At 43.2% G+C, this 25,370-nt stretch overlaps 1 protein-coding gene across 1 annotated transcript in view; it reads right to left on the bottom strand.

The window, feature by feature from the left end:
- WDR47 (WD repeat domain 47) overlaps positions 1 to 25,370 on the bottom strand; it is a 2,078,858-nt gene that overhangs the window by 893,891 nt on the left and 1,159,597 nt on the right. The window contains exon 9 of the mRNA XM_044086053.1: positions 21,286 to 21,364. Within this exon, the coding sequence (XP_043941988.1) occupies positions 21,286 to 21,364 (79 nt within the window). The remainder of the gene's footprint in view (positions 1 to 21,285; positions 21,365 to 25,370) is intronic.

The raw sequence follows: 25,370 nt of genomic DNA, 5'->3' as shown, positions 1-25,370 counted from the left end.
TCATTAGGAAGTTAGCATGCCATCTGGGATGGCTGAATCAAACCCTGCTCTTGTCAAAGGAACCATCCCTAATCTGTATTGTTTGGACAATGTATTCACCAATGACCAAGTGGCTGCTTCCAATATATCCTGAGTATTAACCCCTTTTAGAAAGGCAAAAGCAGTAACTGTGGCTCTGGTGGTATGTGATCTGACTTTTCCTTGCAGGGGTTTTATCACGTGTTTGGTGGCAGAAAACTTATACAAATGGCTAGCCTACTTTGAAATAGTCTGGATCTGACTTCTTCCCAAAGTCCTTAAACCTGTCCTAGTAATATCTAAGTTGCCTGTGGACATCTACGGAATCCAGCATATTTCTCCTTTATTCTGAGGGTTTGGAAAAAGGACAGGTAGCTGAGCTCTCTGTCTGCCACCACTGACCACATAGGAAGTTTAAGATGCAGAATGCCATTCAGAAATTGCTCAACTCAAGGTCTAAATGTCACTGCAGGCTCTAAAGAAAACAGGCAGAAATGACATAAAGATGCATTTTTCAGAAGTACAAGATAGGCCAGTGGAAAAAAGTTCCGTCAGCTATTAAAGAATCATAAGTACAATCAACTGTGTAGTATGCACATTCCTCCTTTGGTATCACATGGAGAAAACTATCCCCCTAGCCTCCTTCATGATTTCTATTGTGTCATTATGATAAAGGTGTGCTAATAGAACAGAACAAAACAGATCAGATGAGGTATATTCTCCAAGCCACCAGGTTCAGTGTGGACTGGTATTGGTATACGGGAGACCCTCCTTACTCACACACTGATTTAGGAGGCTCATAAGCTGTTGCAGCATATAAGGAGTCTCCAGTGCCAAATGAAGCAGGTGACAGAACCAGTACTGGTAAACACAGGGCAATTAAGATACTTTTTGGCCCATTCTCTGATTTTTTTAAATACTCTGCAGAGCAAGTGAGCAGGAGAGAAAGCAGCAGAAACAGACTTGTCTAGTGTATGGACAGTATATCCAATGGCCAAGCATTCCTGTGTTGAGCTCTGGGGCAATATTTTCTCAGTTATCTGTTGCTTGGAAAAAAAAAAAAAAAGAGGTCCATCTCTGGGATACTCCAATTATTAGTGATGGGTTGCATATGTTATACTGGTTCTGTCATAGTCAAATTCCACTCTGCAGCATTAGCCAAAAGTCTTTTCAGTTACATGCTGCTATGTGACTGAATACTTGGGGGTTGATGTGGTTTATCAGTATAAGTGAATAGACATGTTTCTTCCAGTCACACGAAATGACTGCATGTGGTGTCCGTCTTGGGGGTTAAGGGAATTTCTCCTTTTTTTTCCATTGTCATGCAATCTCAGAGTTGCTTTATGCAAATAGCAGAGGTCTTGCTGCTTGCAAAAGTGTTTTTGAGCATAGTTTAAGGGTTTTGCTGGGTTCAACGAAACCCTGTTATTTTGATTTTTTTGCAGTTTAATGTATTACAGTCTGATACTGACTGCACTGAACTAATGTTATAGATACTTGGTGATCTCCAGTAATGCCTCCCTGTACAACATCCAATTATGTGAATATGTCAAAGTTCTCCTTAGATGGTCTGCAATAGTATTTTCCCGAGTGGAAATGCAGGTTGCCCCCCAGATAGACACTGCACTGCAAGGTTTGTCATGGCCAGCTTGCACAGGTGATAAGAGTGGGTAACCCACTTGTGTTTATATAACACATCACTGTGGTGTTGTCTTTGAGAACATTCAATATCCCTTGCACCAATACTGCCTTTAGTACTTTTAGAGCTTAAACAACAACCATCATCTTCTTGAGATGTATTTGCAGGATGCTCTTTTGCTGTATGTCCATCTGCCCTGCACCTTGAGATTCAAAGTGTGACCACCCAGTTCTGGTCTGAGGCATCTGTGGCCAGGCCCTGGTTTGGACTAGTTGCCTTGATGGGCACTCCCTCAATTTTCTAGCTCTGTACCTATCCAGTTCTGTTTTCACAGGTCAGTAATGGTATGGTAGCTTCCAATAGGCCAACCTAATTGTCTCATGTGTTCCTCAGAACCACTGTAATTTTCCTTATGTGTAGCCCTACTAAAGGAACCATCACCATGCAATGTAACCCAGGATAATCAGGACCTGCCTGGCCACTCATTAGGGTTTATCTGCCATGGTCTGTAACAGGATGAACAGCGATTGCCCTTTCCTCATATGAAGGAGGGCTCTGCAGAGTTTGGCATCCAAGATAAACTACTCCCTGGGAAGGACAGACAGATAACTTTTGTATGCTGACAGTGAATCCCAGGCTACTCAGACACTGAAGTGTTTATTATAGTGCTCTCTACATATCCTGCAATGTGAACAGGAACCCATCCATGTTAAAGTAAATATGGATGCCTTTGGTACTCTAGTGTGCTATCAATGGGTGCAGTATCTAAACCAAAGGTAAAGCAAATAAACTGGTATAAAGATCCCTTGCCACAAACATTAAGAACCTTCTGTACCCATTAAAAATGGGGATATGCACACAGGTGTCCGAGATCCAGCAAAACAAGGACACTTTCAGGGTTTAGCAAGGGATGAAATGACTGCAGAGTTTGCATTTTGAATTTTGGCACCTTTAGGAACTTCTTTAGTTTATGACAGGTCAAAGACCGGTCGCCAGGGTCCATCTTTCCCTGGAACTATGAACAGCCTAGGGTGGAACCTTTTGTTCCCTTATTTTATGGAAATATCTGTACAATACCCTTAACCAGCACTTCTGTCACAATTGCCACTACTAAGTTTTCATGGTCTTGGCACAGGATACTACCTCTTTTTCTTGGTTTTGTGATGAACTACATTTTGTAACCCTGGAGACCGTTTCTGAGGACTTAGTGATCCATTGCTATACTACGCCAACACTGACAGCAGGAGATCAGATGGCCCTCTACCTTGGGGTTCTGTGGGAAGAGAAGTGTTGAGTGAGGTAAGAGAAAAGGGTGTGGACTTTGATAGAGAGGGAAGGAGCATGCTGGAATAATCACAGATGTTCCTTTTTGAGTGTACTGCCCTGAGGGCCTCCTGCCTCCTTCCAGCTTATTGCTGCTATATCTTCTTCTTCTTCTTTTTCTAAGAGGCATGTTTACTTTTGGCTTATTTACCTTTCCGCAACAGACACAGCTGGCATCAAAGTTAAGGTCTTCACCTCCCATGCACAAGCCACAAAGTTCGATCCTTACCTCCGGCCAATGACTTTATGGAGTTTGTATGCTATCCCTGTGTCTCTGTAGGATTCTCTCCACCTCCCAAAATATGCCGAGTGTTTACTTCAAACTCAACCAAAGAATGGAGTTGTTAGCAAGAGCACTGACTCTAGATGGTGCCTGGTGGGGGAAGAGATGCACAGATCAACAGCACTGGGCATCAACTGTGGTGTGCAGTACCCTCCAGACAGGAGAAAATGTATCACAGACTTGTACTCTGTCAGGGCTCTCCATTGAAAAGTGTAAAAACTGGCTCTAGGTGATTGGGTCACATTGACTAATGTCACCGAAATTCAGCATGGGTATTTGCTGGTGATAAGTAGTGAGGACCTGGCCTACACCGACCTACACCAGGAACCCATGCTAACAGTGGAAGCAGTCTATGTGCTCCTCTTGGCCAGTGTGTGCAACCCTGGGTCAATAAGTTACTGGCTGGCTGGTATTCAGCTGATCAACTTGGGTCACCTGGGATAAATTTGTTGAATGACTGCCAAAAATAAACTATGGATTACTACTCTCAATATATGTCTACTGGCATGATGGAACTTGGAAATGGAAAACACAACGGAAAGTAGGAGGATGGAGATCCTCTGTATGCAGGAGACAAAATGGAAAGGCAGTGCAGCAAAGCCACTTGGATCCGGAGTATACTAGGTTCATAGATTAGTACTAGGCTAACTGCCCTTGCGAGCCATTTTAAGCCTAGCCAATTATCCCTTGTGAGACTCAAACCCTGCACCTTGTGTTTGTAAGGCAAACACCTTAACCATTAGGCCACCCTCCCAACACTAAAGAGGAATACAGTGAGGGATGTCATTAGAATTAGGGACAGACTCATGGCAATCAGACTCAAGAGTAAGGGTAGGGCAGTATTCATTACCTCAGCCTTCACAACAGGGTTATGACAGTGCAGAAAAGAGTGCAGTCAGGCAGCAGTTGTAGGACCTACCAGACAAAGCAGGACAACATGAGTTGGTATTGATAATGGAGGACATGAATGCACATATCAGGAAAGACAGGCAGAATAGGATATGAGGACTGTCTGGGTCCACATGGATGGGCAACAGAATTAAAGAAGGAGAGGCCATTCTAGACTTCTGCGGCTAACACATGGTTCAGCAAGAGAAAGAACAGTCATGTTCACAACACAGAAGTGGTCAACAGACAACTCAGGCAGATTTCCTCCTAGTAAGGAAAAGGCACTGGAGTAGAATCAGCAACTGCAAAATCACTTCCAGTGAAACAGTCAGCCCACAGCATAAACCACAATCATCTGCAAGCAGTGGTCAGAGAAGGCCCTAAGGTCAACAGAGACTAGCTTGAAGACTTAGAAGTTGACTGGAGAGAAAGGACAAGAGTTCAAGGAAATAAATACTCGGGGCTCTAACACCTCAGGAAGAAGAGAAAATAGGTGAAGTTGAATTAAAGTGACAGCGCCTAAAAACATGTGTGAGGACTATAGAACAGATATGTGGCTGAGCCAGGTATGGAAATAAGGTGCATACAGAAAGCCGGTGGTGGAATGCAGAAGTCCAAGAAAACATCAAAAGAAAGAAGGCGTGCAGGAACAAGAAGGAGAAAAAAATGGACTGGGTTAAGAAGGAATACTAGTTGGCTAACAAAGAGGCTGAGAGAGCAGTTGCAATAGTGAAGAACAAGGTATCAGAGGCACTCTATCAGCTTCTGGAAATGGTTCAGTAGACGGGATAAAAACTCTCAGGTTGCAAGGCAAAGACAGAAAGATAAAGAAGATAGTTATTAGACACCATTCATAAAGGATGTCAGCAACAACCTGCTTACCAGTCCATAGGACATCAAAGGTGGATGAAAGGAGTACTTCCAATAGCTTTTAAATGTAGAAACACCCAGAAAAGCTGTACTGTCCCAAACACAGCCTGCAAATAAGGACAGCACTAAGGAAATTAAGTCAAGGAAAGCAGCAGCCTTGTTTGAAGTCATGACAGATATGATCAAGATGTTAGGTGAGAGGAGAAATGGCTCTTGAGGATACTCATAACATTATGAAGAGTAAGGAGTGCCTACATAATTGCAGTATAAGCATACTAGTGTCAGTGTACAAGAATAATGACAACATTCACAACTGCGGAGAGTAGACAAGTATCAAACTCCTGTCACACTGCATGAAAGTATTCAAGAGAGTGACTGAGTGGTAGAAAGTAAGAAGGGAGACTAGAAGTTAGGATTCATATCAGGATGCATCACAAATGACCTGATGTTTGTAGTGGGACAGACAGTTGAGAAGAAGTTAGAGATAAGGAAAAAGTCCAACTCGGTATTCCACTACTTGGAGAAAGCATAAAACAAGGTTCTAAGAAATCTGACTTGGGCAGTCCTGCAACAATCTGGAAGTCCCAGAAACATTAGTAGAACTAGTGCAGGCTATGTACAGGGAGCCATATACACAAGTATGAACAGTGTTCAGACTCGGAGAGGAGTTCCCAGTGGGAGTTCATGTGCATCAAGGTTCAGCTCTTAGCTCACTCCTGTAAAAATACTGGTGATGGACTACATTAGCCAACCAGTAGAAGAGGATATATTAAAAAAGTTGCTGTATGTGGATGATTGGCATTACAGCCAGACTCTGAACAAGAACTACACCAAAGGACAGTAGAATGGAATACAAAACTGAAGGCCAGCAGGATGAAACTAAGTACAGAGAAGGCAGCTGTAATGGCAACAAATGGGGGAAATCAAAAGAAGATGAGAACTGAGATAGAAGGGAAAATACTGGAACAAGTTAACAGCTTCAAATACTTGGGAGGGGTGGTTGAGTTGAAGGGAAGTCTGAATGAGGAGGTCAAAAGCTAGAATCAAAGGGGCTGCAGCCAACTAGCACAGGGTGTCAGGGGTAGTGTATAACAGAAGAATGGCAAAGAATCTGAAAAGTAAGGTGTATAAAACAGTGATGTGAACAGTACTTCTGTATGGTAAAGAAACTTGGACAATGAAGGCAGAGCAGTCAAGGAAGCTAGAAGTGATGGAAATGAAGTGCCTGAGATGGGTGGCAGGATGCAGGCTGTGGGACAGACAAAGAAATGAGGACATCAGAACAGAAGCTCAAGTAGCTCCAACTGCAGAGAAGATCAAAGAGAACAGATTACAGTGGTTCAGACACATGCAGAAAAGCAGAAGATAATCTGATGAAGATGAATTGGCAAGACATGAAGAAGACAAGAGGAAATGAGGACATCCAGCAAAGAGATGGATGGACTGTGTGACACAAGATCTGCAGCAGTAGAGTGATGCTGAATCAAGAGATATGGCGACTGCTGCCCTGAAACCTCAACCCCATGTAGAAAATGGGAAAAAGGAGATTGTTGGTGATTATTATTATTTACCTTTGCCCTGCCTCCAGTAAAAAAAGGACCTTGTTTAGGAGGGTAAAAAGAAGTTATGTACCTACCATAACGTTCCATGTTAGTTGTCTTCATCTCGCCTTTTTTCTTGCTTGTTGGGATCGGAGCCGACCCTCGGCTCAGACTCGGCCATCTTCTATAGCTCGAGAGCTGTTTACTGGCTCGAGGCTACCCCTTATCCCATGATGCCTAGCGCTAGCTACCCAGATCTCGTTTGTAATAGCTAACCCCAGACATAGCAAGAATAATCTGACCAAACTAACAGGTTGGGTATATCTGTTATACTCTCTAAGTCAGTAGAGGAAACAAACCAGAAAATACTCAACCGGTGAAACCTAAACTCCTCTTGGTTCAATAGGACAGGGGGATGGAGAGGGGGACGCAAGAAAGAAGGCGAGATGAAGACAACTAACATGGAACGCTATGGTAGGTACATAACTTCTTTATGTTAAGTTGTCTATCTCGGCTTCGTTTCTTGCTTGTTGGGACAGCGACCCTAGCACCTATGATCCTGGGTGGCTCATTGGAACAGACTCTTCAGAACAGTGGAACCAAAGTTAGCTCTATTCCTGGAGGCCATGTCTAACTTGTAATGAGAAATAAAGGTATAAGGATTTGCCCATGTGGCCGCGGCACAAATAGAGTCCATGGGCAACCTAGACTGGAAGGCTACAGAAGTGGCCAAAGCCCTAGTAGAATGGCCTTTCAGTTTGGCAGCCAATTCTTTGTTTCTTAGTTAATAAATGAAGGTAATAATGTGAGACAACCACCTAAACACGGTCACTTTGGAAACTGGGAGACCTTGTTTGCCCCAGCATAGGAAAGGAAGAGTTGGTCCGACTTCCTTACATCCTTAATTCTATGCAGGTAAAAACGCAGTTGTCTATGAACATCCAAAAGGTGTAACTTGTATCCTGCCTTGTTGGTGTAGTTAGGGAAGAACACTGGAAGGTCTAAGGATTGGTTTAGATTATTTTCTGAGCACACTTTAGGAAGGAAGGATGGATTAGTTCTCAGCGCAACCCTATCTTTGTGAAAGACTAAGTATGGAGAACGAATGCTTAGTGCTTGAAGTTCCGATACACATCTGGCTGAGGTAATAGCTACCAGAAAGAGAGTTTTCCAAGATAGAAACTTAAGGGAGCAGGAAGCTGCCAGTACAAAAGGGGGCAAAATCAAGGAGGTTAGTACCAAATTAAGGTCCCAAGGAGGAGGGGGATCTCTCATTGGGGGCATAAGGAGAGTAGTCCCTCTAAGAAAGGCTTTACACAGCTTATGAGACATGATATTCAGATTAGAAAGGCCAACATGATAGTTGGACATGGCCGCTAGTTGAACCCTGATTGTGGCAGAAGCGGACCCAGAATGAAAAAGCTCAGTTAGGAATTCCAAGATCTCGTGAACTGGGGCTGAAAAGGGATCTATGCTCCTAGCCTCTGCCCAGCAAGGGAAATGTTTCCATTTACTAGAATACGTCTTCCTAGTAGCTGATTTGTGAGAGGATACAATAATTTCACGCACAGCGGGCGAAATGCTGGGAAGCCTGGCTAGGGTTGGAATTGGATCAACCAAGCTGTGAGCTGGAGGGTCTGGAGGGATCGATGCAGCTCTCCTGATTGATGAATCAGCAGGTCTGGAATAGGATCCAGGACTGCTCGAGGAGGTAGCGGTGCAGGAACGGAAACCAAATCTGTCAAGGCCAGTAAGGAGCAATGAGGATCATTTTGCAACCCAACAATATCACTTTCTGTATGAGTTTGGGTATAAGAGGAAAGGGCAGGAAGGCATAGAGAAGTCCCTGATGCCAATCGTGGACTAGAGCGTCTCTGGGAGGATGACCGGGAAGCAGTAGAAGGGAGAAATAGTTGCTGCATTTGGTGTTGAAGGGGGTTGCAAACAGATTGCAGCAAGGTTGTCCCCATTTGCGGAAGATGAGATCCGCAACTACCTGATTCAGAGACCACTCGTGAGGCATGAGAATAGCTCTGCTGAGCCTGTCCGCTATGACGTTGGACTTCAGAGGGATGTGCTTTGCAATGAAAAATCATTGGGAGGAAATCGCCCACTGCCAGAGTCTCAGTGCTTCCCGACATAGGGGGTAGGACCTGGTTCCGCCCTGCTTGTTGATGTACCACACTACTGACATGTTGTCCGTCTGAATTGCAATGATCCCAGATGGGAGTGAGTCCTGAAGTGCTTGCATCGCTAGTAGCATGGCTCTCATCTCCAAGACATTTATGTGCAGATGGTACTCGTGAGGTTGCCATATGCCTTGGACTGTCCTGCCCTGATAATGCCCCCCCACCCTATCAGTGAGGTGTCCGTGGTCACTGTGGCAACCGGAGGGGGTTGGATGAATGGTCTGCCCTGAGACACTAGCGGGGAGACCACCCACCAGGAAAGGTGTCTTCTGCAAGTTTCTGTAATTATGATCATGTGAGAGATGGGGAGTTGTTGAAAGGACCACTGTGTGAAGAGAAGTCACTGAAGGATTCTCATGTGAAAGCGGGTTAGAGGTATCAGAGGAATTGCCGCTGCCATAGAACCCAGAGTTTGAAGGACCAACCGGACCTGTACCTTTTTGCATTACATGAGGATATGGACTTGCTGCCAAATAGTGGCCACCCTGTCCGGCAGTAGTCTTGCGGACATACTTTTTGTATCTAGATCTGCTCCTATATAGGTAATAGATTGACAGGGCAACAAGGCAGATTTTTCGATGTTTATGGTAATGCCTAACTGGGCACAGATTGCGATTGTATAGTCCCTGGCTTGAAGAAGTTGATGCCTGGTAGTAGCAGTAAGGAGCCAGTCGTCCAGATAAGGAAACACCTGGAATCATTGACGTCTCAGGTGAGCTGCGACCACTGCCATACATTTGGTGAACACCTTGGGGGCTGTGGTGAGACCAAAGGGCAGAGCTCTGAACTGATAATGACTGGCTCCCATCCGGTAGCGAAGGAATCTCCTGGAGTGCCTGTCCATCTTGATGTGATAGTACGCGTCCTGGAGATCTATTGAGCACATCCAATTGTCCTGACCCAAAAAGGGTAGAATGGACTTAAGCGTGACCATCCAAAACCTTGTTCTTTGAACAGACTTGTTTAGTCTGCTGAGATCCAAAATTGGTCTCCAGTCCCCTGTCTTTTTTGGTACCAAAAAGAACCTTCAGTAAGTTCTGGATCTGAGTTGGTCTGCCGGGACTTCCTGGATGACTCTTTTTTTTCTAGCAGTCTTGAAATTTCTATGACTGCTTAGGCCCTCAGACTGGGTGGAACATTTGGGCGGGATTTGCTTGACGATAGGGGAGATTGGAAGAAGGGAATTACATAGCCTCCGGATATGATTGAGTGTACCCATTTGTCTCGCGTAATGTCTTGCCAGGCTTTTGGGTACAGTGAAAGTTTTCTCCCGACTGCCTCAGGAGGCGGGCAGTCGGGCAACCCTTCAGGGATGCTGGAAGGGCTTGTCAGAGAAAGATTCTCTGCTGCTCTGGTTCTGCGGACCCCCTCTGCCTCGAGGGCAGAGTCTGTTGTTGTTATTCCCTCCTCTGACCCTGGAGGAAAAGTCACTACGTGTATCAGGCGTGGCTCCCTGGGATTTCCAAAACCACATTTTTCCACTCTTCTGACCTTTGGGATATGGTCTGGAAAGAGTGGAAAAATGGACTCACACAGCAGAGCGAGTCTTGTCTTCCTGTTCACACCTAGTGAGAGTGTCCTTCACCTGTGGTCCAAAGAAAAATGAACCGTCAAAGGGGGTGTTGGTGAATGACGCTCTAAAGGGCTCCGCAAAATTACACAGCTGCATCCATGAGTGTCTCCTAAGGGCCATGCCTGTGCCTGCGGCTCTACTCGCACCATCGGCTGCATAGGAAATGAGCCTCATGGAGGAGTTAACCACTGAATTAAGGGTCGCCAGCTGAGAGGCTAGTTTAGCTTGAACCCCTTCAGCTGATGGATCCTGGAGGGCATCTCCAAGTTCTTTTAGGAGATCCCTCTGAAGCCTGGTAAAATGGCATAAGTAATTCAGTGACCTCATGGAGAAGGTCGCTGAAACAAACATTTGCTTCCCATATCTGTCCATAGTCCTAGACTCCTTGTTAGGAGGATGGACAGAGGAAGAAGTTTCCGCTAATTCCTTTTTAGTGGCAGCTGCTACTACCATGGCATTCACGGGAACACCCTTGGTAAGGAACTGTTTGTCAGGGGGTGCAGTAATAAACTTGCCGGGCCTCCTCGGGGTTGGTTCCACTGTGTCCGGGGCTGACCAAGCCCTTCGAGCCACCACAGACATTAGTGGATCGAAGGGCGGAGACACCCAGGAGGTGGAAGGACGGGAACCAAACGCATCCAGGAATATGGATTCATTCTCAGTAGGGGCTAGGGCAGTCCAGTTCCCCCTCTGCCTAAGCATTTCTAGGATGTCCGAAAAGGAAACATCTTCAGTGGGGGATCTCGGGGATCCTTCTGATTCATCCAAATCTGTATCCGAAGTGACAGACTCAGGGGAGTCAATGTGCTTCTTCTTGCACTTCCTCTTCCGAGGGGCATCCTCTGGAAGATCAGGGGAGGCCTCAGAAGAGGAGGAAACACCCAATGGGGTGCTCTGGAGCGTTGGTTCCCCATGCTTGGGGTCGGGAGGAGGGACAGAGGTTGACGCAGGCACTACAGGGGACGGAGTCAGCAGGGTTGAACATGGTGCTGACTCATGGGCCAGTACACTCCTCATGATATCGAAGGCATCCCTGCCACAATGCAAAGAAGGATCCGGCTCCGAGGAAACCAGAATCCTCCTCCGCACCGAGGGGGATGGCTCCAAGGCCAATGTTGGAGCCGAGCTCACCTGCGCCAAAGCTCCGAGAGGGAGAACAGGGTCGGACAAGGGTCCGATGCCACTCGGAGCCAACGAGGGAGTCTCGGCGCCCAGATCCCTCAACAGAAGGTACCATCGAGGGGATTGAAGCCGATGACGGAACCGAAGGGGAAATCGTTATCGGTGCCGACGGTTCCACGATTCGAACCCCAAAAAACTTCGGCTCCGAGCTCAGAGGAGTCGGAGGAGGAATACTGATGGAAGCGGACGGAGCCAACACCTATTGAGGAGGGCAGGATAACATTTTGGCCAGTGCTTGCGATTTCAACAACCTACTGACCAGTCTCTCCACGTCGTGGTCTGAGAGTCTAGAGGACCGAGAGGAGTGGCAGGATCTATGACTGCGGTCACTCTGCAGCAGGGGAGACCGAGGGGCCAAATGTTTCTACTCTAGAGACGGTGACCTCGGTCTCTTGTGGGTCCGAGATGGCTCCGAAGGTGCTGGTGGAGCCGACTGTGAAGCAGCCTCCTCGGTTCCAGCCAGAACCGAGGTAGTCAGTAATGTTTGGGCCAATGATGGCTCAGAGCTGGGAGCCGAAGATTTGGTCGGTTTAGGAGATTTCACCAGCTGAGCCTTGGCCGGTGAATCCTGGGGCTTAAGGAGACCCCTTAATATCAGCTTATTTTTGCGCTCCTGCAGAACCCTTGGGCTGTATGCGTGGCATACAGAACAAGAGTCCTGGAGGTGCACTGTGCCTAAGCAATAGACGCAAGAAGTGTGCCCATCTGTCAGAGACATTTTCTGACAGCATGGGTCACACTTCTTGAATCCAGACACTTTGGATTCTTTAGACATATCTAGTCCTACACAGAAGTTTTTGGCCAAAGGCCCAACAACAAAACAACTACAAACACTAATCTACCAAAACACAATAACTACAGTAAGGTTGTTTTTTTTTTTTTTTTTTTTTTTTTTTTTTTAATAGGAAGCCTCTAACTTAAAACAGCTACCTATGAAGTAAAAGAGAGACTAAAACTAAATAGAAAACACTACAATAAGAAGAGATAGGAAAGGGGATGGGAAAGGGGATGGGGGGAGGGGAAGAACTCTCTAACTTAAATGAGTTCTAAGGGAAAAAACAATAACACTAAAAATTACAACAAGCTAGTTAATAATAAAGTCGAGAGACTAAACTATCAAAAAATAACCCTTAATTCGCTAGAAAAAGTATTAAACTAACTTTCAAAAGCCTGAGCCAGTAAGAATGAACCTCGCAGCTGAAGCGGCAAACGAGATCTGGGTAGCTAGCGCTAGGCATCATGGGATAAGGGGTAGCCTCGAGCCAGTAAACAGCTCTCAAGCTATAGAAGATGGCCGAGTCGGAGCTGAGGGTCGGCTCCGATCCCAACAAGCAAGAAACGAAGGCGAGATAGACAACTTAACATTTTCAGTTATACTTTGATAGGTTCCATGGCTTTTCACTTTTCCTCCAGTTCTCTGAACACAGTGTATTGGTGGTGGTCTAAAGAGTACTTTCTTATGCTCCTTATGCAATGGGGTACTGAGAAGCTGTATTTTTCCACCCCTGGACAAGGCAGACCCCTGAACCAGAAGTGCCTTCTTAACACAGGCCCTAAAGGTGCAGCCATTGATGCTGCAGCTGCAGGATCATGTCCACACTTCAAAGAGCGTTTCCCCAACTGAAAAGCGAACTGGGCCTGATTCAGGAAAGTCATCTTACTGGTTTTGTTCCATATGCCCCAACAACCTTTCGTGAGTTGCTTGAAGATGCACTCCTGACATTTCAAGATGTGCATCCTGCAGTTCAGAACCCTAAACGTCTAGGCTGCCAGAAGCACACATCTTCACACACATGTCAAGCAGCCAACTTTCCCTATAACTAGGGAGAGTGTTACACCATGTGCTAGTCTAGCTCCTCTGGCAGATTCTAGGGAGACCGAATCTGGATCTGCAATGAGGTTTTTGTAAAGGAAGTTAAAATGGTCATTTCCCTACAAAACTGGCCAGTTCTCTTAAAGGTGGGGAAGGACTCGAACTCTGGGTCTAGAGAGGCAGTATCAAACACATCCATTAGGTCCTTCTGGACTGCAGCAATACCTACTTGATTAGGTCTGAGTCACAGAAGTTATAGGAGTTATAGAGCCCTTTTCTATGGAGCAAGGGCCTCACACTGCTGCTACTGGGACTGTTCTCTCATAAGTGAAATGGTACTGCCAAAAGAATAGGTCTTCAGGTGGTGAATAAGAAGCCTAAGCATCTCAACTGCTTGTGTCATGGAATAAAGGTGAGAATTACCTGGAATCTGTAGTCTAGGTCTCTCTTGTCATTCACAGAATCAGTAAGGCCAGAATCACTCTCAGGGAAGCCTCCCTGGTGTCTTTTGGGAGGTTGGACTCCAAATACAGATAGCTGTGCTGGTGCTCTTTGAAAGCTTTGTAACTCTTAAGAAAACAAAATGGCAGCCAGACTGAATCAAAACAAAAACGCATCTCAATCTAAAGAAACTCTACAAATTTCTGAAACATTGTAAAACATTGGAAAGTGCAGAATTGTAAAAACTGAGTAGCAGCCAGACTGAATCAAATTCAGAACACATTTTAAGCCAAATGAGATATACAGTTTAGTTATTTATCAGTTTATCATTTTTCTCTTCTTACCGCCACTGAATTTTAGACTCACTTTACAAGGCAAGAGGTTTTACAAAAAAGATGTGTAATACTTCAACTGAAACAAGCCCTTTACAATTGGGCACTGCAGTTATTAACAGATATTAAAGAATTAGACAGGCTGCTGAAGGTGAAGAGATTTTACAAAAAAGGATCTCTGTCACTTCAACTGAAATGAGCCCCTTACAAGCAAGTACTGCCATTATTTTCAAGATATCAAAGAATGAGCTTCATAAAAGCAGGTAGTGCCTTGTTTTATAATCGAAAAACTAAACAGATGTCAGCAGGCAAAGCAGTTTAGTGATTTTAATATGAGCTCCATAAATGAGTGCATGGCTTCTCCTTTAACTTATCTTATAAACTAGTTAAATGCAACAACAGGGGCTTGCAAAATAAAGAGCTGTGACTTTAAAAAAAAATAAATATATATATATATATATATATATATATATATATATATATATATATATATACATATATATATATATATATATAAAAATGAAGAAACATCTAAGTAAAAAGCACCAGCACTAGCCTTGTAAAAGAGGGCTTTATACTGCTATAAAACAGACTTTCTTACTGGTGTTCCAGTAAATGAAAAGTACAGTTTTGTACCTACCATAAATGTAGATGTTCGAGTGCTAATACAGTTGCAGTAATCACAGATGGGTTCTCTGCCGTCAGGCGGGTCCTCGGTCGGCCGAATTCCAAAGTCTAGGTCTGGCATCGGTTGTTGTCGCTTTCTTTCCTGACGTCAGTGCGACAGGGGTATATAAGACACAGCCGACGCCATTTTCTTCAGTCTTTCTTGCCCCAGATGTCAGGTGCCCCCAGAAGGAAGGCAATACATAAATTATATATAATCATGCAATGCAATATAATCAAAAATCAGTAGTTGCAAGCAAATACACCATAGAAGGATAACCCAATCAGATTGTATGAGGAGGTGTTAGCCACTAGGCCTTTACCAAGAGGGGAAGGAGGGAGGGAAACCTGTACTGCAGCTGTATTAGCACTCGAACATCTACATTTATGGTAGGTACAAAACTGTACTATGTTCATCGTGCATACAGCTGCAGTAATCACAGATGGGTAGAATCCCAAAGCTACGCACAGGGTGGTAGGCACACTAGGTGGAACTGGGAGGAGCCAGAATGCCCTGCAACACAGCAGTGGCAAAGCCTGCTCTAGTTTTGGAGTATAAAGGCAGGTGGTAGTGTTCTGTGAAGGTATGCACCGAACTCCAAGTGGCTGCCTCCAAAATATCTTTGGTAGGGACTCCTCTGAGGAAGGCTGTAGAGGTAGCTGTGGCCCTTGTGGAGTGGGATCTGATACCTGTAGGAACAGATTTGCCATGAAAGGAGTAACAAAACCGTATGCAGTGGCCTATCCATTTAGAAATGGTCTGTTTGGAAATTGGCTTCCCTTGAGCTCCTACAGCATAGGACACAAATAGTTGTTCTGATTTCCTGAAAGGCTTTGTTCTGTCCAAATAGTAACGTAGCTGTCTATGGATGTCTAAGGAATGTAGCAGCCTTTCCCCTTTGTTTTGAGGATTGGGGTAAAAGGTAGGTAAATGTATGGCCTGATTTAAAGCTACCCTGGATACTACCTTAGGCATAAATGACGGGTTGGTTAGTAGGGAAACCCTGTCCTGATGGAAGATGAGAAAGGGCTGCACAGCCATGAGGGCTTGTAGTTCCAAAACCCTACGAGCTGAGGTAATGGCCAGAAGAAAAGCTGTTTTCCAGGACAAATATTGCAAATCTGTTGAGGCAGCTGGTTCAAAGGGAGGCAATGTTAATTTTTCTAGAATGTAATTAAGATCCCAGGCTGGTATTGGTTGTTTCCTTGGAGGTCTTATATTCTTAGCCCCTCTGAGGAACTGTCTTAAGAGTGGGTGAGAAAATAAGGGTGGATCAGTGTTGTATTCTGCAGAAATGGCTGAGGCATGAATTTTGATGGAGGAAAATGAAAGTCCACTGTTCAACAGCTCAGCTAGATACTGCAATATCTGAGGCAAATTCAGTTTTCTAGGATCCTGGCCTTTTTTCTCATTCCAAGCGCTAAACCGTTTCCATTTTGCGGAGTAAGCCTTTCTAGTAGATGGCCTTCTGGCCTCCAAAATGACATCCTGCACCTCTTTGGAGAGTAGGGTCTGTTGTGGTGTTAAGGAATTTTCCATGCAGCCAGATTGAGTGTTTTCAGCTGACTGTGAAGAGTTTTGTAGCTGTGCTGAGTCAGTAGAAGAGGTATTAGAGGTAGGGTCCAGGGAGGAGTATGTGTTAGGCTCCTCAGGAGTGGGTACCAGTGTTGTCTTGGCCAGTCTGGAGCAATCAGTATCATCTTCTGTCTGTCTGCTCTTGCTTTCAAGAGCACCTTGGGCAGAAGAGGCAGAGGTGGGAAGGCGTAAACTGTCCATGCTGCCCAACTGAAAGAAAGGGCGTCCACTTTCCAGGCCTTTGGATGAAAGGTCCTTGAACAGAACTTTTTCAATTGATGATTCCTGTGGGAAGCGAAGAGATCTATGTCTGGCCTTCCCCACGCCTGGATTATCTTTGTAAACACTTGAGGATGCAACTTCCATTCGTGTGGGTCTGTCATATTTCTGCTTAGATTGTCTGCCAGCGTGTTTTCCAATCCTGGCAAGTACTGTGCTTGAAGTTCGATTTGCCATTCCAGAGCCAAGTTCCAAAGTGACATGGCTAGCCTGCACAGGGGGTATGAATGTGTTCCTCCTTGTTTATGTACCACATTACTGTGGTGTTGTCTGTTCTTATCAATAATTGCCCTGGATGCAGGAGGTCCTTGAAAGCTGTAATTGCATTTATCACTGCTAGCATTTCTTTTTGATTGATGTGAAGGTACTTTTCCTTTTGGGACCATTTGCCCTGAATGCACCTGTCTGTCATGTGCGCCCCCCCCAGTCGTAGTCTAAGGCGTCTGTTGTGATTACTTGATTTGCTTGAGGCTTGCAGAATGGAAGACCTGTGTTTGTTTGGCATGCTTGGGCCCACCATAGAAATTCCTTTTGCAAACATGGGATTATTGGTATTATTGTTTCCAAACTGTGTCTGTGTTGAGACCATAGGTTTTTTAGGTACCATTGAAGTTTCCTCATATGCAACTTTGCACATGGGATTAAAAGAATGCAAGATGCCATGAAGCCCAGAGCCTGCAGGATTTTCCTTGCAGTGAGCCTGGTACAATTTGCTAGTATTTTGAAGTACTGAGTTAGTTGCCCCTGTTTTTCTGGCGTAAGATAGGCCATCTGGGTGTTTGTGTCCAAGTTGGCACCCAGGAAAGTTATTTTCTGAGATGGTGTTAGCCTGGATTTCTCTTTGTTGACTGTGTATCTCAGAGAATTCAATAACCGTGTTACATAAGCCAGATGTTCCAGAAGTATGTGTTTGCTGTCCGCTTGGATCAGGCAGTCGTCCAAATAAGGGTAGATTTGTATCCCTTGAAGTCTGCAGTAAGCAATTACTGATGCCAGGCACTTCGTGAATACTCTGTGCGCAGTAGATAAGCCAAAGGGCAATGCAGAGAATTGATAGTGGATTGAACCTGCAAGAAATCTGAGGTATCTTCTGCAGCTTTGTCTGATTGGGACATGCATGTATGCCTCCTTGAGGTCCAATGTTACCAGCCAAAACTCCTTGCCCAGCATGGGAAGAAGCTGCTGTAATGTGAGCATCTTGAATTTTGGTACGAGTAGAAATGTGTTTAGGATGGATAAGTCCAAAATGGGTCTCCAGTCGGTTCCTTTCCTTGGTACCAGGAATAGTCTGGAATAAAAACCTTGACCTTGTTCATGAGTAGGAACCTCTTGAATAGCTTTCATGTCCATGAGCTTTGAAATTTGTATTTGAGCCTCTGCCCTTTGATTGTGTGGCAGATTCGGCATGCCTCTCATTTTTGGAAGAGTGTGAAAATGAAATCTGTAACCTCTGTTTATAATGTCCAGGATCCATTTGTCTGTTGTGATAATATGCCAATTTCTTGTAAATAATGCCAGCTTTCCTCCCAAGGGTGCTGCCAGCTGAGACTTGCTTGGCATGAAAAGGGGGAAGTCATTGGGTTTGTTTCCTGTATTGTTGTGCACTGTCTTCGCCACCTCTTGGTGCTGGAGTTTGCCATTGTCTGCCTCTATATGATCCTTGAGATTGTCCTCTGCCCCTTGTGCACCTGTATCTACCTCTTTGGGGCTTGTCCGTGGCTGGAAAGGACCAGTTTTTTGAAGGCCAATTTCTGCTAAAACGTGGTGGTTGAACCTGTAGAAAAGCTTTGAACGTTTGCATAGATTTAGCTTTTTCTTCCATTTTCCGTAGTATCTCCTCAGCATTAGTACCAAATAGTACATCCTTTTTGTAAAGGGGCATCTAGTAGTTTAGCTTTAACATGATCAGGCAAGGTTTGTTCCCTAAGCCAGGCATGTCTACGAATGACTGATCCTGTAACTGCAGCTCTACTTGAGTCCTCTAGGGCATCATAGCCACATTGTAAGGTGTGTTTACCCACTTGTTCTGCACTATGCATCATATCCTGCAACTTCTTCAAATCTGGTTGTTCAAGTTGTGACATTTTATTTCTTAATTGTGATAACAGAAACTGCTGATATTTAAGCATATGGAACTGACAATTTAAGGCCCTCATGGCTAGGGTGGCCGAGGTATATACCTTTTTTCCCCACCTTTCTAAGGATCTAGACTCTCTTTCAGAAGGTAGTGGATTCTTAGCAGTAGAGGCCTTCATTCCCTTGGGGCCTTGAGAAATGGTTTCAGGGTCAGCATTATGGCTTTTGTAGAGAAATTGGTGAGAGTTAGGAACTCTGTAGTACCTATCAGGCTTGACTGGGGCAGGAGGCAGGGAATCCGGATTAAGGCAAGCATCCGAGTAAACATCATCAAGTATGTCCAAGACAGGAGGTATCGCCAGAGGTCTGTGCTGAGGTAACAAAAGAAATTCCCTAAGTCTTTTCTTGGAATCAGAAAAGTCTTGGCCTTCCCAATGGAAGTGTTCCCTCAAGGTGTGCAAAGTTTCCCCAAAAGAAAAATCCTCTGGGGGAGATACAGAAGGAATGGACTGCTCTGCATCAGAATCTTCAAAAGGGAAGTACGAGTGTTCCTCTTCATCAGAATGTTCTGAAAAAATGGAGCCCTGGTCAGAAGAGTGAGAATCTTCCTCCACTCTGGGTCTCTTGTCTGGAGGGGGTTGGGAAACCCTGATAAGTGTAATTAAATCCTCAGCCATTTTTAGCATCTGCTTTTTAGGCATGGGGCCTGGAGATGGGCCCTGTGCAACAGGCCTCTTGGGATGCATGGCTGATTTGAACTTAGTAAAGGCCTTTATGGAAAAGGAAGATGAGGGTCTAAAGACACCATGGGTGGAAGTGGACCTGTCCACATTAGGAGGCTCAACACTCACAGTGGCTTCGGTGGTTGTAGTCTGGGTATGGGCCGAGGCACCTGCGGTCTCGGTTACAGAAGACACTGCCAAAGAAGTGTCGTCGGTAGTCAGGGGCTGCGTAGGCGCCTCGCTGAGAACCGGGCCATGTGAAGCCGATTTTGGCGTGGTGTCGGTGGAGACTGCGGACCTCGCGTGTCGGTCTTTGTCCTTGCGTTTTTTGGACAAAACGGTAGTCAGAGTCTCCGACGACATTTTATAATCAAAGGCTTTACCAAAAAAGTGCTGGGCAAACTCCGCCCGACGCTTAATAGTGTGTTTATTGAAAGTAGCGCAAAAGCGACAGCCCGAGACGTTGTGGTCTGGGCCTAAACATGGTATGCAGAGGGAATGGAAATCCTTATGCAGTATTTGCTTCCCACAAGAAATACAATTGTTAACTTTGTCTGACATCGGTCTGAGGCAAGAAAAGTTTCCCCAACGGGGTACTTAGCTTTAAAGAAGACTTCGGTTTCCAAATTTTCGTAATTTCAGGAGCTGGCCGACCGGCACTTGTGAACTGCTTCTGCTTCGGGCACCACGCGGCAAAAAAGACTGGAGAAAATGGCGTCGGCTGTGTCTTATATACCCCTGTCGCACTGACGTCAGGAAAGAAAGCGACAACAACCGACGCCGGACCTAGACTTTGGAATTTGGCCGACCGAGGACCCGCCTGATGGCAGAGAACCCATCTGTGATTACTGCAGCTGTATGCATGATGAACATCTGCTAGCTCATCCAATAAGCATTATTTTCCTTCTAATTTATGTATGTTCTGCCTCTGTGCCTTCCAGCCATCGTCACCTCATATCAGTCTACAGCCCATTTATTTCTATATACTGGGTAATTCCAGCACAGAGGTGGAGAGCCTGCTATTTGGGGCCAACAATCACGCAGCCATAGATGTGGCTTGTGTTTTAAGGCCCTGACCTGGTCCCTGGTGAATGACATAAGCACCTGCCTCACTGCAGGACATCCTATGCCTGTGTAAGTGTACTTCACACTTGATTTGAAACCTATCACAACCAGCCTGTGACTGACAAGCCATCTCTGGCCTTTCTTGTGCAATGCAAACCTCTACTTGCATGATGATGCTCAGCCAATCAAAATCACCACTTCCACCATCCGCAGGATGGGTAAGAAGCATCAGCTACTCAGTCCCTCCTCTGCCTATCTCTACAGTGCCCTAGCTACTATTTGAACTCTGGTGATATGGATTGTAGTCAAGCCTTTAATGGACATTATTAAATATACATAAATCATGTTGCCATTTTCAAAGTTAACTTAAATGTTTAACCTAAAAAGGGGTAAATTAGTGCACTGAGCTATGCAGATAAGCTCTGTAAAAACAAGCCTACAATACGTGCATTTCCCAACCAGTGTTAGTTTATGCTCAGTAATAAAGTAGTTTCATGCTGCATGCTGGTCTCAGTGAGAGTTTTTTCAAAATATATACTGATTAATTAACCTAGGTTGTAATAAACAAAATTTACAATAGTAGAACTGAGAGTTGCCCTTTGATGTGAAACCTACGAGGCATGAAAACTAGCACAGTTAAGGTCAGCTTTCTAGATTTAGAGAGCACAGTTTATAAAAATTCAACAAGCAGGGTCAAGTAATGTCAAACAGTAATGGCTCAGGAAGATCCCCGTCGCTTTCCCCAAACTGCCGTGTTAAGCTAGCAAATTTTTTTAGTTCTAAAAGATGGAATGTTTTTAACAACTCACTTCTGAGGTTTTCAAACAGTCTTGAATTTGGGCAGACAATTCCGAGACCGGCTGTGGTGTAACACTCTGGTCTCTTACACTGTAATAAAAAAACACAAGCAAAAATTATGTATTTATATATGTGTTGGCACATCTGTGTATACATGCATTTCAAAGCAGATTAATTTACTTCTACTTATTTCAAAGCTGAACAACAACTTACTGCTTTCATTTTAATGCTGGCTTTTTAAACAGCATATTTTGAAAGAATGGTCATTTTCAAAACTCAAAGATGTCTGCAACAAACAACACTTTTGATTAGTTCTGCTTTTGTTTATTTTTAAATTACTCATTTCAGTTTAGTTTAGCTTGAGATCAGTAACAACTTCTAAACAATGGTCTCAAGATCAAGGCCTATAAATGATATTCAAGAATTAAAGAAGAAAAAACGCGTATCCAGCCAATAAAAAAAAAACAAACTCCAAAAGGCAAGAATGCCTGGTGGTCAATGAAAGCAGGAGAACCAGATTTTAGTGTACAAATACTTTAATACATGCGTTCGTTAGGAAGACTTCATCAGAAAAAATTCATACCAACTAAGCAGACCATTATATACACTCAGCAATTAATTAAAAACACTCATCAATTAATTAATTACATCACCATATTAAATGAACTAACCGAGGCCGCTGTGGTGCAGCAGTTAGCGTTGTCGCCTCACAGCAAGAAGTTCTCCGGTTCGGTTCTCGGATGGAGCGTCTTCTGTGTGGAGTCTGCATGTCCTCCCTGCGGTCGAGTGACGTTTAAAGACATGCAGATAGGTGTGTGCGTGAATGGGTGTGCCTTCATTGAAGGCTGGGCGACGGGCTGGCACCTCAGCACCATAAAAATCTACTGCCAATCTTAAGCAGACCGGCGTTCCACTATGGCGACCCCTAACCGGGAAAAGCCAAAACACATTACTTTATTAATTGAACTAACCATTTCATTAACCCTTACAATACTAAAGAAAATTTCATGATAAAAATGTATATTTAAAATATAATATAAACACACCTTATAACCAAAAAACACTTAATAAATTCACTACTTTTTAACTTTTAATGTCCTGTTTTTTAGGAAGCACTTAATATTAATGCTTTTGTTAAGCCCTGGCTTTCTATCCACTTCCAACCTTACTTGCCATAAAGTCTCTCTCTGTTCTAATACGTTATTATATGTGCACCTCAAGTCACCTTCTACTACTTCTAACACTGAAAACAAACAATGTTATACTTTATACATTCAGTAGAATGCTTATAAAGGGCACTTTTCTCATTTTTAGTCTTAATATAATAAATATGCTCTCTCATACGTTCCAACAGGGATCCTTCCTACGTTCATTCCTACGTAGTAAGCATCGCATGCACTACACAGACTGATGTAAACAACTCCCTTAGATTTGCAAGTGCAGTAACCAGGAACTTCAAAAGTTCGTTCTAAATGTGATAACAGAATGTATGGACCTTCTAATATAAACCTGCATAAATTTCAGTTACCACATTTAAACATGCCTTTTTTATGAATATTTTGTTGAAAATTATTAGTTTTTTGGTATCATCCCTCTCCAATAATTTTTTAATGTTACAAATACTACTATAAACAAAACCTGGTTTAGTCCCTATTGCCTCCAGAAGATCTTTCTTGCCCTCTAAAATTCTCCAATTTTTATAAATTATGTCCCTAATAAGAGGACGATCTGTAGTCATATCCATACTGAACATAACAGAATTTCTTGCCTTCATGTCAGTAGAGGATAGTTTGTTTTTTTACTAAGGACTTTCTTAAAATGGGTGGATAGGCATCATATTCCTTTTCTTTAAAACATCTTCCCTTATAGACATTAGTTACTTTCATAACCCCTAGCTAAAAATAATTGAGCAATAATCTCAAATTCAACAATAACATCCGTATCTTTGGTGGTTATCCGGCTAGCTTGAATGTATTGGCCTTTGGGAATATTTTTCTTAATAAATAGTGGGCGATTGCTCTGATAGTATAAATACCAGTTGGTTAAGGTGTCTTTCCTAAATATTTTACTATCAAAAAGATTATCAACTTGATTCCATGTTGAATTAACATCCAAACAGTTTACACTTAGGCCATAATCTCCTTTCACAAATTTCAAATAATCAGACATACCATTGATATCTACTATGAAATTATCTACTTCTACGTGACTGGCTTCTAAAATAAAAAAACAAGTCACCTACAAATCTAGAATAATATAAAATTTTATATTTCTCATATAACTGAGTCAAGATACTCATTTCCCAAAAGGCCATTACAATATTAGCGTATACTGGGGCAGCCGGAGACCCCATAGCTACCCCTTTTATTTGTTTATAATAATTGTTAAATAAAAATAAATTATTGTCTAATACTAACTCAATTAACTCACACATTAAATTTATATCAGTCTGTCTTAGGAATGCGTTCTTTCATAAAAACATTCTTACAGCTTCTACTCCATCTACATGCGGAATGCTTATAAATAAAGAAACCATGTCAATAGTTAACAATAAATGCCTGTTTGTGTCAAATACAAAACCCTGTGAAAACCCTTTTATTTTATTTAAAAAATCCCATGAGAACTTTAAATAAGACTTTAACCTCAACACTACTGGATTTAATACTGCATCAATAACTAAGGAAACACCCTCAGTAATGGCTTGTGGAGAAGACACAATCTGTCTAAAGGGGAATCCACTAGGTTTTTATGAATTTTTGGGATATCAAACAGTATCCCTAGTTTCGTTTTTTCTACTACACAAAAATTGTACATCTCCAGGTCAATCATTTGATTCATTAGGAGGTCATACAGAAATGAATGGATATACTTATAACTGTTCTATAGTTTGTATGTTAACCTGAACATAATCTTCTTTATTAATTAATAGCCTTAACATACTTATGTTATACTGTTCCACATTCATTATGACCATGTTACCCTCCTTATCACTTTTCATATATCTCAACTTTTTAATTCATTTAATGCTTTGCGTTCATCTGTTGATAAATTGTCAAACCATTTTCCATGACTATTACTTAGACATTTTTTTTAAATCATACAAACACATTTCCTCAAACACATTTATCGTGCAACATAAATTAGGGGTAAAACACAAAGGTTTCTTAAATTCTACCAATGCTTTCTTGACTTTTTAAATAAATACTGCAAGTTTAACTTTCTTGTGTATTGCTTGAAATCAATCACAGTTTTGTCATATTTAGCCCTTCTTGTAGGGACAAAACCAAAACCATATTTCAATACCTTAGTCTGTGCTTCCATAAGAACAGTATCTGACCAGTTAATCAAGTCAGAGTTACCAATTCTGTTTTTTTATCGGTCGTCCGAGGACGATTCGAATGTCATCAGTTCTCTTGCTCTCACAGCTCTCCCCCTTGTCACCCTGGTTTCCCTCTTTGGTAAAAAAAATTTTCAGTCTAGCACCATTAGAGCCCAAATCGACTGTTTTTACAGAAGTGTCAGTATTGGTGCGGGTTTGTTGTTCTTCTACCATGGCGTTCTCATTAGTAACAGAACCGGAATCATCACTGCGGAGGCTTTTGGTTGGCTGCTGTATTTCTGGTGGTTCCCTTGTATACTCGACTTGTTCATTTTATTTAAAGTGGAATAGTTCCTATTGAAGGGTTTGACTGAACCCCAAGAAGGGTTAAAATTCTTATTTTTGTTAGTTTTCTCATATAAAGGGTCAAATGATTCATATGCATTGTTTTCATATGCAGCAACAGCTCTCAATTATTTGTTATACTTACGCATGACAACTTCATTTTCATGCTGTTCTGCTTCTTTCAACACCTGTTCCTAAACCCCATCATTAAAGTCTTTTGCCAATACATTAACTTCATCATCAGCCCTTAGAATTTCTGCTTTCAAGACTTCCATTTTCTTCACATTATTTTCTTTTAATAATTTAATTAACTGAAGACCCGCATTATTAAAGAAAGAAGACAAGTCATGGAAAAAAGGGTCTTCTGAGGTAATACCATTAGGGCATTTAAAGAATCTCAAGCCCTTTGGTACCACTGCTAATTCAATGCAT

The sequence above is a fragment of the Protopterus annectens genome, chromosome 10.part0 (genome assembly GCF_019279795.1).
Source record: "Protopterus annectens isolate FY-2018-M chromosome 10.part0, PAN1.0, whole genome shotgun sequence".
Taxonomy (NCBI): domain Eukaryota; kingdom Metazoa; phylum Chordata; order Ceratodontiformes; family Protopteridae; genus Protopterus; species Protopterus annectens.
Note: the sequence above shows the minus strand (reverse complement) of the source record. Positions and strands in the feature narration are given on the sequence as shown.